Source organism: Vicia villosa, linkage group LG1 (assembly GCF_029867415.1).
Source record: "Vicia villosa cultivar HV-30 ecotype Madison, WI linkage group LG1, Vvil1.0, whole genome shotgun sequence".
Lineage (NCBI taxonomy): Eukaryota > Viridiplantae > Streptophyta > Magnoliopsida > Fabales > Fabaceae > Vicia > Vicia villosa.
In genome coordinates, this window is record NC_081180.1 from 142245428 (window position 1) to 142260292 (window position 14865).

The 14865-nt window shown below is 34.5% G+C and overlaps 2 protein-coding genes across 2 annotated transcripts; both read left to right on the forward strand.

The window, feature by feature from the left end:
* Positions 1-586: 586 nt before the first annotated feature.
* On the forward strand, positions 587-1139 carry LOC131655988 (uncharacterized protein At4g04775-like). Its single transcript, XM_058925781.1, has 2 exons — positions 587-733; positions 816-1139. The coding sequence occupies exons 1-2, from the start codon at positions 587-589 to the stop codon at positions 1137-1139; spliced, it is 471 nt and encodes a 156-aa protein (XP_058781764.1).
* A 10174-nt stretch (positions 1140-11313) lies between these two features.
* LOC131618486 (uncharacterized) lies at positions 11314-14865 on the forward strand. Its single transcript, XM_058889701.1, has one exon. The coding sequence runs from the start codon at positions 11723-11725 to the stop codon at positions 13457-13459; it is 1737 nt and encodes a 578-aa protein (XP_058745684.1). The 5' UTR covers positions 11314-11722; the 3' UTR covers positions 13460-14865.

A 14865-nucleotide genomic window follows, 5' to 3' on the forward strand; every position in this document is an offset into this window, starting at 1 on the left:
TCGGGTCATAATAACCCAACTGGGTCAAAAACATCCAGAACCCGACCCACAATTGACCAAAACTAAAACAAATTAAGGCTGCAACTTAAAACTAAAATTTGGAAATTATGCGCTCCGAATCTGACTTCGACTCCAACACGAAAGTTGTAGCTCTCTCTCCTAGATTTTCAGAGATTGTTAGAACGCCTCAATCGAATTCCTGGAACTCCAGTTATGATCGTTTCCGTGAAAGCTGCCAAAGCTGAAAATAAAATACGAAAATCAAATAAGGGTAAAAATAAAATAAAGGGTTAAATACATTTTTGCCCCCTGCCATTTGACCTCTTTCTGGTTTACCCCCCTGTAAAATTTTTTTTTGCAAATGCCCCCTTGCCATTACAAGATTCTATCATTTTGGACCTTCACCAGATCTGGCACATGCCAAGTGCCTATGTGTCAAGCTGAATGGCATTTTTTTTTCATTTATTTTTAATGCCACATAGGTTTAATGACATGCCACATATGCATCTGAGAATTATAAGTTCCTTTCATCTTCAATCTTGCACTTCGTCTTCTTCAACACAGCTGTGAAAATTAGGGCACGCAAATGGACTCTACAAGGAGCTCGTCATTTGGCAATTCAATCGGTAGATCAATACCCAGATGTGGATGCAACGAATCAATGAAGATGTTTGTCTCAAACACACACGAAAACCCTCGGAGGAAGTTTTGGAGATGTAAGAATCGTGGAAAGGTGATTTCTGTTCTATTTCTTCGTTCTAAATAGACTATAGTATCAATTCTGATCCATGTGAAATGTGTATTTGGCTCTGTAGAGTGATGCAGCATGCGATTTGTTTCTTTGGGATGATGAAGTCGTGGAACACATCATGAGAGATGGGAAGAAAGAAGTTTTCAGAGGTGGAGAGTTGGTTATCAAAAACAGTGAATTCACACTTGATCAAATGAAAGCTTTTGGATTACAGTTTGGGAAAGAGTTTGGAAAGGAGTTTTCCAAAGAATTTGGCCTAGATGCATCTTCAAAGAAGGTTGAAAAGTTGAAGAAAATGCTGAATGAAGAAAGGAAAAAAAACTTCAGGTTGATGGTGGCCTTGGTAGCATCTTGGATGTTGTTGTTTGTTGTATACAAGATGTGTTAAATGTTGTCTACTTTTTGTGCAATGTAATGGTGTAATGGCCTTGGTGTAATAGAATGGATTTTGTTTGCAAATGTTGTGTACTTCTGTTTCTTTAACATGTAACTTTTCAGTTGAATGTTGTTATGATTTTGGTACTTCTGTTGTTATGATTTAACATGTAACATGTAACTTTTCTCTAAACCATATCTTATAGCATGTCAAATTCATAATCATCACTTCATAATATAAAAAGCACCATAAGTGCATATGTCATAACAGAAAACACATGATTGTTACATAAGCACCATAAGCACCATAAGCACCATAATTGTTACATATCCAAAACACAACCAAATACATAATCAAAACAGCACAAAGTATTGTTCATCTGTTATAAACTGATCCAAAACATAAACTTAACATAGACAATACACAACCAAACAGAGTTCCTATTTTTTAGAGATATCACTCCAAGACTTCATAGCCCTTATACAAGTCCCTAGCTTTGGGTCTGAGCCAACTTCAATATGCTCCTGAGTTAATGTACCCTGTTCATCCTCTTGGATGACAAGAGGGTTATCACTACTTCCAGGTCCCTGTTGAGTCAAAGTTTTCAGCACCCTCAGCCTGTTACTTGTTCTCTTTTGTCCAGCAAGAATCAATTTTTTCTTGACCTTGAGCTTCTTCACCACCTTTGGGGCAGCAGTAGTGATTATTTGTGGACCTTGGACTTCATTTGGCATGTCATCTTTCTCGACCACAGGACCTTCTTCCTCCATTTGATCAGCCATTTGATCAGCATCATTGTTGACTACAGGTTCTGCAACAGGGTCTGCAACTTCTTCATCAACAGGGTCTGCAACCTCTTAATCAACAGGGTCTGCAACTTCTTCACCAGCATCATTTTTTACTGCAGGTTTCTTCCTAGGAGCCTTCCTCTGAAAATGAAAACAGGTTAATAACAGGATTATTTCAAAAAAAATTACAACCAAAAATTCATATGGAATGGTACCTTTCTTTTCAAGGCAGCAGGATTTTGACTTGCAGCCTTACACTTTCTTGAGTTATGACCAATTTTGTCACACTTTGTACACCTATATGTTACTCCAACCCTCCTCATTCTTGTACCTCCTTCACCAAGCTCCCTGAATCGAAGCTTCTTAGGCCTACCAGGTCCTTTCTTATACAATGGAGGAAGTAAGTCATCTGCTTCAACTTGTGGCCACATATCCATCCCATTAATGGGGCTAATTGCAACACTATATGTCTCTCCATATTTCTCCCTAGAATACCAATTATCCACATAGTCTTCAGGTTTAAATTGCCTATAGGCCAATGCTGCACAAGCATGCCTGCAAGGAATACCTACTAAATCCCAAAACCTACAAGAACATGTTCTTTTACCCACATCAACAACAAATTGTTGACCATTGTAGGCATGCTTCACCTCCCATTGGTCATTCATACACCAATTTGGATTCCACTGTCCACTCATAAATACCTCCTTATCTAGTCTCTTCCTAGGAATAGGCATAATCCTATGTGCCCACTTTTCTAGCTTAGTAACAGTAGATGCACTCCTATTCATTAGATAGCTCCTAATCCATTCACACATAGTTAAAATTGGCTTATCTCTAGCATATAGTATTGTGGCATTAAAGGATTCAGAAATGTTATTCATTAACACATCACATTTAGGGTAAATGTTAAAGGCATGCTTACACCATGTCTTTGTAGGCACCTTCATCAGCCATTCATAAGCTTTTGGATCAACTTTCTTTAGCTCAGCCATCTTCTCTTCCCAAGCCTGATAATAGGTTGCCTTAGCTGCCCCCATCATTAGGTCTCTAATCAAAGTACCTCCACCAAATTTCTTCTTGAAATTTGCATACAGATGTCTGAGACATAACCTGTGTTCAATCCTTTCAAACATTTCCTCAAAAACACTTACCAAACCCTGCATATATTCAGATTTGACAAATCAAATATCCAAACAGTTTTAACAAATTCATTTTAAAACAAGTATACATTTAGATTTAGAAATACCTTTTGTTGGTCTGAGATGAAGACATATCTTCTATCTGGACCAATGTCCTCCATCAACAGTTGTAGAAACCACCTCCAGCTTTCTTTGGTCTCAGTCTCAACAACCCCAAATGCCAGTGGAAAATACTGGTCATTTGGATCCCTACCCACTGCTATCAACAGCTGACCCCCAAAATTAGTTTTCAAGTGACATCCATCCACACCAATAAATGGTCTGCAGCCTTGAATGAAACCCCTTTTACAGCCATCCAAACAGAAATAGAAACCCCAAATCTTGGCTGAATAGATGGAATGGGTCTTTCTACATTGATCTTCACTGTGTTTCCTTCACATGCTCTTTTTAATTTTGCAGCATACCTCCAAACCATTGCATATTGTCTAACAGCATCCCCCTCAACAATTTCTTTTGCAATCTCCTTTGCCTTCCATGCCCTAATTGGTGTAATCCCTATTGAATATGTCTTCCTAATGTCTTGAATGATATCAGATATCTTCACTTTCTCACTTGACTGCATCTTGTTTACAACAGACTTTGCTACCCACTTGGACTTAGCACACCTATTGTTTAAAACCCTAGCACAACTGTGGGTCCCCACCCATGTTTTAATTTGATATGTCTTGTTGGAACCCACTTTGGAACATAGAGCCAAAAACCCACATTTGCCCTTACATTCTACCCTTACCCGATCCCTTTCATTCTTCACAAAGGTAATTTCCCTACCATTCAGAACTGACCATTCAATTATGGCATCTTTGAAATCAACCAATGAATTAAATTCCATTCCCAATTTAAACTCATAATCCTTCCCAAGTTGCTCCTTCATAAACTTCTCATACTTTGGCATTTTTTCATCTTCAGATTCATCTGGATCAGAGCTACCCAAATAATCACTTTCATATATGTCTTCTTCCATCTTTTCAGTTTCCTTTTTCTTAATTTCCTTGGCTAATAATTCAGGTGCTCCAGCTTTAATCTTCTGCTTTTTCTTTGGTGTCATCTTCTTTGAGGCACACCTCTTATACCTGTAGGACTTCCCACCAACTTCAATTCGATTGGGGCAAATATTGGGCTTTTCTGCTTCAACACAGTCAAACCCATCATCCACTGCAGTTGTTCTCTCATCTTCTGAGTCATCAAACCTAACATGTGATGCTTCATCTTCACTTTCAGCATCACTAGAATCCCTACCCAGACCCATCTCAACACACTTAGGCTCTACAACATGGACTCCTATGTCTCTCACGTTATGTTCCACAAATATGTGTGCTTCAGTGTTGTGACCTACAGCAAATATAGCAACATCCATTGCTCCATCATCACTCTTAATTTCAACAAAGTGTTCATCTATACCTTCAAGTTTGGACCAAACCCTAAATTCATCTCTCTTGTATCCCCATTCGATTACCATTTCAGACACTTCTTCTATACCCCAATGTTCTATATCTTGATTCAACACACTTGATTCAACCCCACCCTTGTAAGACACAGTATTCTCCTTAACAAACTCCCCACCATGATGAATAACAACATTGAATTTACCCAGAATCTGTAACGAGCTAACATTAGACGCAAATCCCTAAACCTAAAGAACGAAATACGAAAGGATAAAGGGAAAAAAACCACATACCTTCGGATGCGGATCCATTTCGAGACTAGGGATGACCGTCGCTTCAGTTGCTATCTCCTACTGGGTACGAGATACTTCAGTTTTGCGTGAACGAACCACTTAGCAAGCTTGAGCAACTCCAATGGTGATTTATCGTCTAGGTCAAATTGGAAGGACCAAAATGAAGAACTTTAGGGTAAAACTTATAATTCTCAGATGCATATGTGGCATGTCATTAAACCTATGTGGCATTAAAAATAAATGAAAAATAAAAAAAATGCCACTCAGCTTGACACATAGGCACTTGGCATGTGCCAGATCTGGTGAAGGTCCAAAATGATAGAATCTTGTAATGGCAAGGGGGTATTTGCAAAAAAATTTTTTACAGGGGGGTAAACCAGAAAGAGGTCAAATGGCAGGGGGCAAAAATGTATTTAACCCTAAAATAAATTATGAAAACACATTAAAACATAAAAATAATCAAAACAAACCCAGAAAATGTTTGAGTACAAACATGGAAGGACGTGCATACAAATTCACTGATCAAGGTGCAAAGAGAAATCCCTTAGGTTATGTTGCGAGTTTGGAGGGGATGGGAGGGAAAGGCTCTCGAAAATGAAATTTTAAAAAAATATTATACATTTTTTGAAAAAATAATGTTGTTTAAAATGATAAAAGAGTCATTATTATTAATAAATTTTTAATTTTTAAAATAATATAACAACCTAAAAGATATTTGGAAAATTTATGGAAGCCTTCCAAAACCCTCAAATCCAATTTTTGAGTTTTCCCATTTTATAAAGTTTTTTGTGTTATGAATAAAATCAAACCCTTCAAAATCCTCCTATTCAATTTTTTTTTTATTCTTTTCACCCTATTCTTCTTATTTTCTTAAACCCTCTCTTCATTTCCCCTCCAAACTTGCAAACAGAGCTTAAAAAAATTCTTAAAAGTAATCTCCATCTTAATCTTACAATATTTTGGGCAGTGCCTTTGAGTTTCTATTGGGCCTTAGTAGTTATGTGAGACCATTTGTCACTTTTGAGTTAGCTGGTTTTTGTTTTTGTTGGAAAGTTAATTAATTTAATTTCTTTGTTCATTTACTATATTTTGTCATGAGAAAAATGGATTTTGGAAAGATATAAAAAGAGTAAATATCATTAAAATTGCAGGACCTTGGCAATTTAATCTTTCAAAAATGATCCTTAAATTTCAAAGACGTACTTGAATATTTAATAGATGAATAAAATATTGATAGTGTGAGGATTAGATAGATACAACCATATAATTTTAGAGGTCATAAGTTGGATATTTATTATGCAAAAATGTCAATCAAGGGTGGAACTCACTTTTCCTGGTGCCATCTCCATCTCCTCCATCTCCATGTATTTTTCTGAATTTCTGTTGGACTTTAATAATTGATTTTTTTTAAAAGAATTAGTAAAAAACTCATGCGGTACTTATAAATTCATTCATATTTTAAAATTATTTGATAAGATTTGATGGTTGTTTTGATATATAATTGTTATTAAAAAATTATTAGTTACTGCAAATATTTAAATGTAAATATGTAACAAATCACTAACTTGATAAATTCAATATGATTAATAATTATAAATATTTTCTTCAATATTTATTTACAGTAAAAAATTAAGCAAGGTCATTTCTACAAAATAGATATTGGGGTAACATTGACCCGTAAAATAAAGTCATTTCTACAAAAATAGATATTGGGGTAAGAGTGATCCGTTAAATGAGAAAAAGTTCATATCATATTTCTCTTATTTTTTTATCTTATACTTCTCTTAATTTTTTCGGTCTTATACTTCTCTTAATTTTTTCGGTGCATTCTTTCAATGAATTGTAATTTTGTTTTTTCTTTTTAAGTTTTGCATTCTAAATCATATTCTATCATTTTATGTTTAGTCACTCTGCAGCATCATACATAACTACCTAACACATTTAGACACAATATTATAAAATCACAACAAATATTTATTTTCTTTATTTTTTTACCAAATCTGTATTAAATAAATGACATGCATGTTAATTTTCATTACATAATGATATTTCAAGACACTAATAGAAGAACTCAAAATGAACTTTCACTGCATGAAGTGCATGTTTGGATTGGCTCTACAAGCTCCAAAAGCACTTCTAGTGCACTTCAACTTGATAACTGGTTTTATTTTCTTGTTTGGATACTTTTTCAAAATCAATTCTCATCCTCCAAAAACAATTATAGTAGAAGCTACAATTCCTAGCTTTTGAGTTTAGTAGAATCAATTCTACATTTATTATATATTATTTATTACAACTCTTTTAAATTTTCCTACTTTACCCTCTTTAATTTTCATCAATTACTTCTTTTCTTTTTGATTTGTACTAGAATTTATTACCATTTTGGTAATTATACAATTCAAAATCAATTTTGTTAAAACTATCCAAACAACATTAATTGATAGCAATCACTTCTATATCATTGTATCCAAACATAAATCAATTCTTGTAAACTCAATTCTATTAAAATCAATTCTACCAAACTCAATTTTCTCAGAATCAATTCTATCCACCGCCAATCCAAACACACCAGAAATCTATTATTTAGTATTCCACTGCTAGTCTCTTACTTATAATTTTCCATTTAATTAATTATGCAAGTAATTAAATAAAGGAAATCACTAAGGTCAAGTAATTAAATTTAAGAGACACAATACACTCCCTAGCTGCAAATCCTTTCATTAGATGCTCTCATGCACAAGACACACAATAGCCTGCAATGAATGGATCCCCAAATGAACCTTTTGATGAAGCCCAACAGCCTTAATTGTACATTGCCCCTAGCCCCACTTGTGAATTTCTTCATAGTTCATACCATGAAGTGGATACTGGAAACAACAAACATAGTATTGTAGTATTTCTTTCCTAGCAATAACTTAAATACACATTAACATAAAAATAGTGATTTTATGAATTTATATAGAAAGTGATTTATCTGTTGTTGATGTCCTTTTTTTTGCAGTGTTTTGTAAAGTTATTTTTCAGAAAACACGATTCTAATCAAGTAAAAAAATCTCCTTAACAAAGGACTGAGAAGTGGAGTTACCTTTTTACAGATTGATAGAAAGATAATTATTTTAAACTTTAGATGAGTCTTTATGAAAGTTCACATCATATCTAACTTTTGATCCATAGGAACAATCATCACAATTTGCATAAAGAGAGTAGGAGTGGCAACCACAGACTCTTCGTGTATACTCGTATCATCACAATTTGCCTACGTTTTGGTAACTGTAAGATGATTGCATTTAGTGTCGTCTTGAATCCTCTGTCAAGAATATGATCAACCTCATCTAGTACCAAAACCTGTATCCAAGAAGTCCCACTCAATCATCAACTATTTTTACAAAAGATAAATATACGTGATCAAGTTCATCTAGCAAAAACAAGACAACCTACTTTGGAACATAAAATTAGAGCTATTTTCAATTAACTTCCTAACAAACACTTTTTAAAAAGAATCTAGTAATTTCTACAAGTATTAGAGGTATTAGCATGGATTAGCATGCCCCTCAACGAATAACATTAAATGCTTTAACTCTTCTATTAAATCTGGAAGGAAAAAAACACAATCGTATTTTACTAATAAAAAACATCACACTTTAAAGACTAAACAAAATATTGTAATAACAAAGCCGAAAACAAATACTTAATTATATAAAATTGTGGATGTCCAAGATGTTTGTGTTGAAGCCAAATTGGTGAGGCAGAAGAGCAAGACTCAGAATAAAGACAAGAGTACACATAACTACGGAAAACACATACAATGACGGTTGCGAAACACATACAATGACTGTATCACGTCCATTGTTAGATAGCGTGTGATTGTATATATACTGTTTACCACAACGGGTGTGTGACCGTTGTTATAAATTAGATAGCGCGCTATATAACTATGATTTTTTCAAACAAACCATTGTGAAATAATTGAAAGGTTTTGGGTTCGACTCCTACAACCCCGTTTTTGGATTTTATTATTCTACTTATAATAACGGTTGAATTAACAACCGTTGTGATATTATTTCTGAATAGTTTTAAATCGTATCATACCAATCAACATACAATGTACATATCATTAGATACACCTACAATCCATTAGGAACCAAACAACCTACAATGTACATATCATTACATCTAATTATGCATAAGAAGGAGTGGAAGGAATATCAAAGAAGGGAAAAAGAAATTTGAAAAGACAAAGAGATGTAATCATTCAACAGCTCGAGGTAGCTAGCCATCCAGAAGATCTTTCCAACTTCCAAGAGAAGAAAACATGGAGAACTAAAGAAGCAATCATTAGAAGGAAACTTGACATGCGTGAAATATTTTGGCTTGTAGACTTTCAAATATCAGAGAAGAGGAAGAATCAGAAGAACAAATATAAAAGTGGAAAACCTCTTTGAACCAAAAAACCAAAAGACCTTCATCCAAAGAAATCGGAGAAGAGGAAGAATCAAAATGAGTACTTCTGTTGAAACTTTCAACAATGCTGAGAGAACAGAAACTGCTCTGGCTGTAGAGATCCAAGTCGTTGAAAGAGGCTCTGCTACCGGACCTTTGAGACATAGGAGAGCTCTCAGGAAGAGGAGATAAAAAAGAATAAGGGTGAAAAGTCTAGCTATCATCGATTCTGATGATGATGATGAAGCAGGTTGTACTTGGTCAAATTTTCTCTCAACCAAAAGATTTAGACAAGATTAATAAAAAAATGACCTTTTTGTAAGTTTATTTAATGAAATTTTTATTCTATGATTTCTTATTTGTCAGGTTAAAGTTACATCTAATATTGGGATTTTTTATATGATTAATGTTTCTCGTTTGCTATGGTACACTTGTGTATTGTGAACGAAATAAATTGTCTGTTATATTTTTATTAAGTGAAAAGTATTTCACAACGGTTGCAAGAAACAACCATAGTAAAATATGGAACACATAACCACAAATTAATGAAACAATCGTGGTTGTTATACTTTTAATTTTTAAATAAAAAATATGTTAAGGGTCACACGCTTATTTTTATTGAAAAAATGGAAAAAAGTTGAAGCTGGGATTCAAAGCCTGTCACCCGATTTATATGACCACGATTAGGTTTTAGAACCGTGATGAAATGTTTCATAATTAAATAAAATAAATTAATGTGCATAAAAAAAAGATATTACCACGGTGAATAAATGGCCGTTGTAATATATCTTCACCGAATGTATGTTTTGTAGTAGTGACAATACCTTTAGACCATCTAGCTCCTAAGAGAAGTAGAATTACCATTCCTTTCCTATAGCAATTCCAATGGTCTCCCCTGTGGTAAGTCTTGGAAAACATAATGAGAAGTAAAAAAATGTTACTTTACAACTCTAATCACGTGTAAACTTATGGATGAAAATTAAATAGTTCGAAAATGTAGGAATATGAAGCAGACATTGTAACTTGAATGAATATTGTAAGTCAATATTTTAAGTGCTAACAACACGAACATGAGAGCTCTTGGAAACAATGATATTAAAAATACTCGAAGGTGAAATATAAGAAAACTGATGTCAAGATTTCCATAACCAGAGGTTACTACAATATTACGCAGTATGGTTGTTTGTGGGGAAAATGATCAATAAATAGGTCAAATGAGAATAAGTAGTGATAAAAGTTAAACAACGGCTAGAAACATAACAAAGAACCAAGTAGTGATGACTCGAAAAAAATTAACAATAATCTGCAGTAAAATGGATAAAAAATTACAGGCGACGATGACCAATGTTTATACATTAGTGATTCTAAAAAATCGAGAGCTTTGTGTTACCATGTTATAAAATAAAATTTTGATATATTAAAAATTGTATTTACAATGTTAAAAATAATCCTACTTAAATAGAATAAAAAGGAAAATAAATTTAATATATTTTGTTTAATATAGCTTTAATTAATATTATAAATAATTAATTAGTCTAATATTTACAAAAATAATTTTTAATTTAAAATTAATTTTTAATTTAAATTTATAATTGAATTCACCGAGATAAATTTATTATTAACTTTTTTTGTTTTGTTTATTATAATATCGAATATTCTCTACTCTCCCCCAATGAATAACATTGACATTTCATTGTAATTCATTTTCGTATTTTTAAGATCTTCCTTCTAATGGGATTAGATACCTCTTCCACCACGACCACATTGATTAACAACTTTGACTTTTGCTTTTGTCATCATACTAATATTCAAACTAACACATGTAAATTATTCATACCAAGCCTAATCAATAGGAGTACAACTGACGCACTATCTTAGTTCATCAAGTTTGACTAAACTTTTGTCATCAAAATATTATAGTCGTAATTAAATACATATAATAAACAAAAAGTATAAAATATATTAAGATCTATGAAGTAGCATGTGCTTTAAACTTTTGTTTATGAACAATAATTTTAGCATTAAGATTAATTTCTTAATTAATAATGTCTGTGTATCGTGTAGCTGTTTTTTGTTCCTTTTTTGGCTGGTAGGTACTTGAGGGTCAAAACATAAAAAAACAAAACAAAAAAAATTCAAAATTGAACAGTTCCTTTCCACTTTCAAAATCCTGATCCCTTTTTGAAATGTAGAAGAAGAGACACAGAACAAACACATCACAACCTTAACCTCTTTTCCCTCCTCTCTACTTTCTTTGTCTCTTCTTTTCATTGCTATTGCACCCTTTTGTTTTTTTCTACACCCCTTAAAAATTTCATATACAAAAAGTGTTATTTACCATGAAAGTTTGCATCTTTAACAAGATTTCGTGATTTTCTCATCTTTTTCTTAATGGGTTTGATCTTCATTTGTTGAATTTTGTTATTTTCACAAGGTTTCACTTTTGGGTTGACACAGAAGGAAAGTTCGGTGAAACTGAAAGTGGGAGCTATGGTTGCTGAAGCTTGGTTTTTGAAGATACGTAACCAGGTAAGTGCGAATATTAAACAAGCCCTTGTTCTTGAATCTTCTAGTAGTAGAAAACATGTTCCTAAAAAGCATGTTGATAAGAAAGTTGTAGAAACCATAGGGATTCTTTCTTTTGAAGTGGCTAATGTAATGTCGAAAACCATTCACCTTTATAAATCATTGTCTGATTCTGAGATCACAAAGCTGAGGAATGAGATCTTGAACTCAGAGGGTGTTAGGAGATTGGTTTCATCTGAGGAGGGTTATTTGGTTGAGCTTGTTAAAGGTGAGAAGCTTGATGAGTTGAACCGGGTTGCCGGTGTGGTTTCTAGGTTAGGGAAGAAGTGTTCTGTGCCTGCTTTGCAAGGGTTTGAGCATGTGTATGGTGATATTGTTAGTGGTGTTATAGATGTGAAGGAGTTGGGGTTTTTGGTTAAGCATATGGAGGGAATGGTGAGGAAAATGGATAGGTATGTGAGTGCTACTAGGGGGTTGTATAGTAAAATGGGGGTGTTGAATGAATTGGAGCAAACGGTGAAGAAGTTTCGGAATGATAACCGGAATGAGGAGAGTAGAAGGGGTTATGAGCAGAGACTTGTTTGGCAGAAGCAAGATGTGAGGCATCTCAAGGAGATTTCGCTATGGAATCAGAGTTTTGATAAGGTTGTTGAGTTGTTGGCTAGGACGGTTTGTACTTTGTATGCTAGAATCTGTATGGTCTTCAGCGAATCTACGGAGAAGAAGTTTAGTCTTGGGTTTGGTAATTGTGAAGGCTCGCCACTCGTGAGAAATGAATGTAGATCGGCGTCTGGGTTGATTAATGTTGACGTGAATTTGGAGAAGTTGAAACGCAATCATAGCAAGAAAAACAGTTTTCATTTGAATTCAATCGGGAGAAACGGTGGCAGTAGGAATCATATAGATGTAAAGAGAGGTGAGTTAGCATATGTTCAGCTTGAAGATTTTGGTTTTCCTTGTGGAACAAGTCCTGGGAGACTTTTCATGGAATGTCTCAGTTTAAGTAGCTCGGTTTCAGCGTACGATGATTTTGACGATGTTGTTATCGACCGTGAGGATCAATACAGTTGTGTGTCAAGCTCTCAAAGTCCTATTGAGATTGGAAGTATTGTGAAGAAAAAGGCGCAAATGTGCTCAAACTTCAGTCCAAACAGTGGATCGTCTGTTGTTTATGCTCCTCCTTCTACTCTTGGAGGCTGTGCTCTAGCATTGCATTATGCCAATATCGTTATTGTCATTGAGAAGTTACTTAGCTTTCCGCATTTAATCGGCGACGAAGCTAGAGATTATCTATATAAGATGCTGCCAACTAGCTTAAGGTTATCTCTGAAGGCCAAACTTAAGATCTATGTCAAGGATTTGGCCATATACGATGCCCCTCTTGCACACGAATGGAAGGCAACTCTTGATGGGATACTTCGGTGGCTTTCTCCGCTTGCTCATAATATGATGAAATGGCAAAGTGAGAGGAATTTCGAGCAACACGAAATAGTTAGCCAGACGAATGTGCTGCTATTTCAGACATTGTACTTTGCGGATAAGTGTAAGACCGAGGAAGCTATATGCGAACTTCTTCTAGGAATGAATTACATATGTCGTTATGAACAACAACAGAACGCGTTACTCGGTTGTGCAAGCAGTTTCAATTTTGAAGATATGATGAAATGGAAATTGCAGCGGGGTACTTCGTTGCTCGATTGAATATATTCTAGACATTGTAATCCTCAATGTGGTTAGCATTTCCTAAAATTACTGTACCATTTGATAACGAGTTAGGATTCTCTTCATTTCTCTCGAAAAGTAGTAATAGAACTCTCAATTTACTGAGTAATGGAGAGAATCCCTACCCTTTACTGACGTAGTTTTTTGATACCACATGGAATTAATTACTTTGTTTATTGATGATTAATGTCATTTTTATAGAATGTTAAAAAATACTTCACACTGAACTTCTAATTCAGTTTATGTGAAGCTTGCTTGTTGCTTAGAGTATGCTTTTTTAGAGCTATTAAAGTGTATTGTGAATTTATAATGCCTTAAAAACAGAAGTTGCAACAGCATATGTAAATTTCAACACCATCATTATAAGTTTTCAACAAAATCAAATTATAAATTTACTCTAAATGATGCTTTACTCAGAATTTTTTTAATGTTTGTCGGCATTTTCCTGCATCTGCTACATAACCGTGATTGCGCAGTGAGAGCACCATCATGATGCCAGAAATAGCGGCTGCTATTCCTGCTATTGTCCATAGTGCTTAGCAACCCCAAAGTGTTGCGGTGAGGTCCGGTTCTTCTACGCTACACTGCTATAGCCCGCTATCGACAACCTTTAGGATAAATTGAGCTATCAATTTTGGTTAGACTCAATGGGCTTATCTGCTGTGAGACTCTTAATGCCATTAGCTTTTAAATTATAGATACATTTGAGCCTGTCTCATGCTGTATTTGGATGTAATGTAATTCTATCCTACAAGAAATCAAGGTACACAAGGTCTTTGAAAATTCTAAATAATATTTGTTTGACTAGTAAATGTAAATGTGCTGCGGCTCCACACAGTGATGAAATCCTGTTTCCATTAAGGTGTTTGTTATACAGCATGGTGGTGTAATGAATCAGTGGACCCATGCATCAGAAACCACTCTCTTCTATGTGTTGTGACTGTGAGTCTGTGAGTTACCACATTATTTATGATTAGATGAAAAGAAATATGGAACTACAATGGCGTCAAGGGATCTCACTATTCAGACTTGAGTTACTGTCTCAGGCAAATCACTGGACATGGTTTGACTGACTCGAAGATCATGCACAGCTGATTCACCGTTCTGTTCTGTCATGTGCATGTGCATTCATTTATCATCTACTTCAAATTATTATTTTTACCGACTAATCCAAAAAGATGGATTTTGCCGCCCACTAGACAGAGCCTAGGAGTATTTAAAACTAGAACAAACCTTAATTTTCATTTACTTCCTTCCCATGATTATGTCTTCCCTCATTACAGGACCTACAAAGTTACACCAACATTCCCTAGTAAGAGTTAAAGGGAGGCGAATCTCGGGATGATATTGAGTGACTTTTGAAATTTTGTAACTTTGGGAAGTGT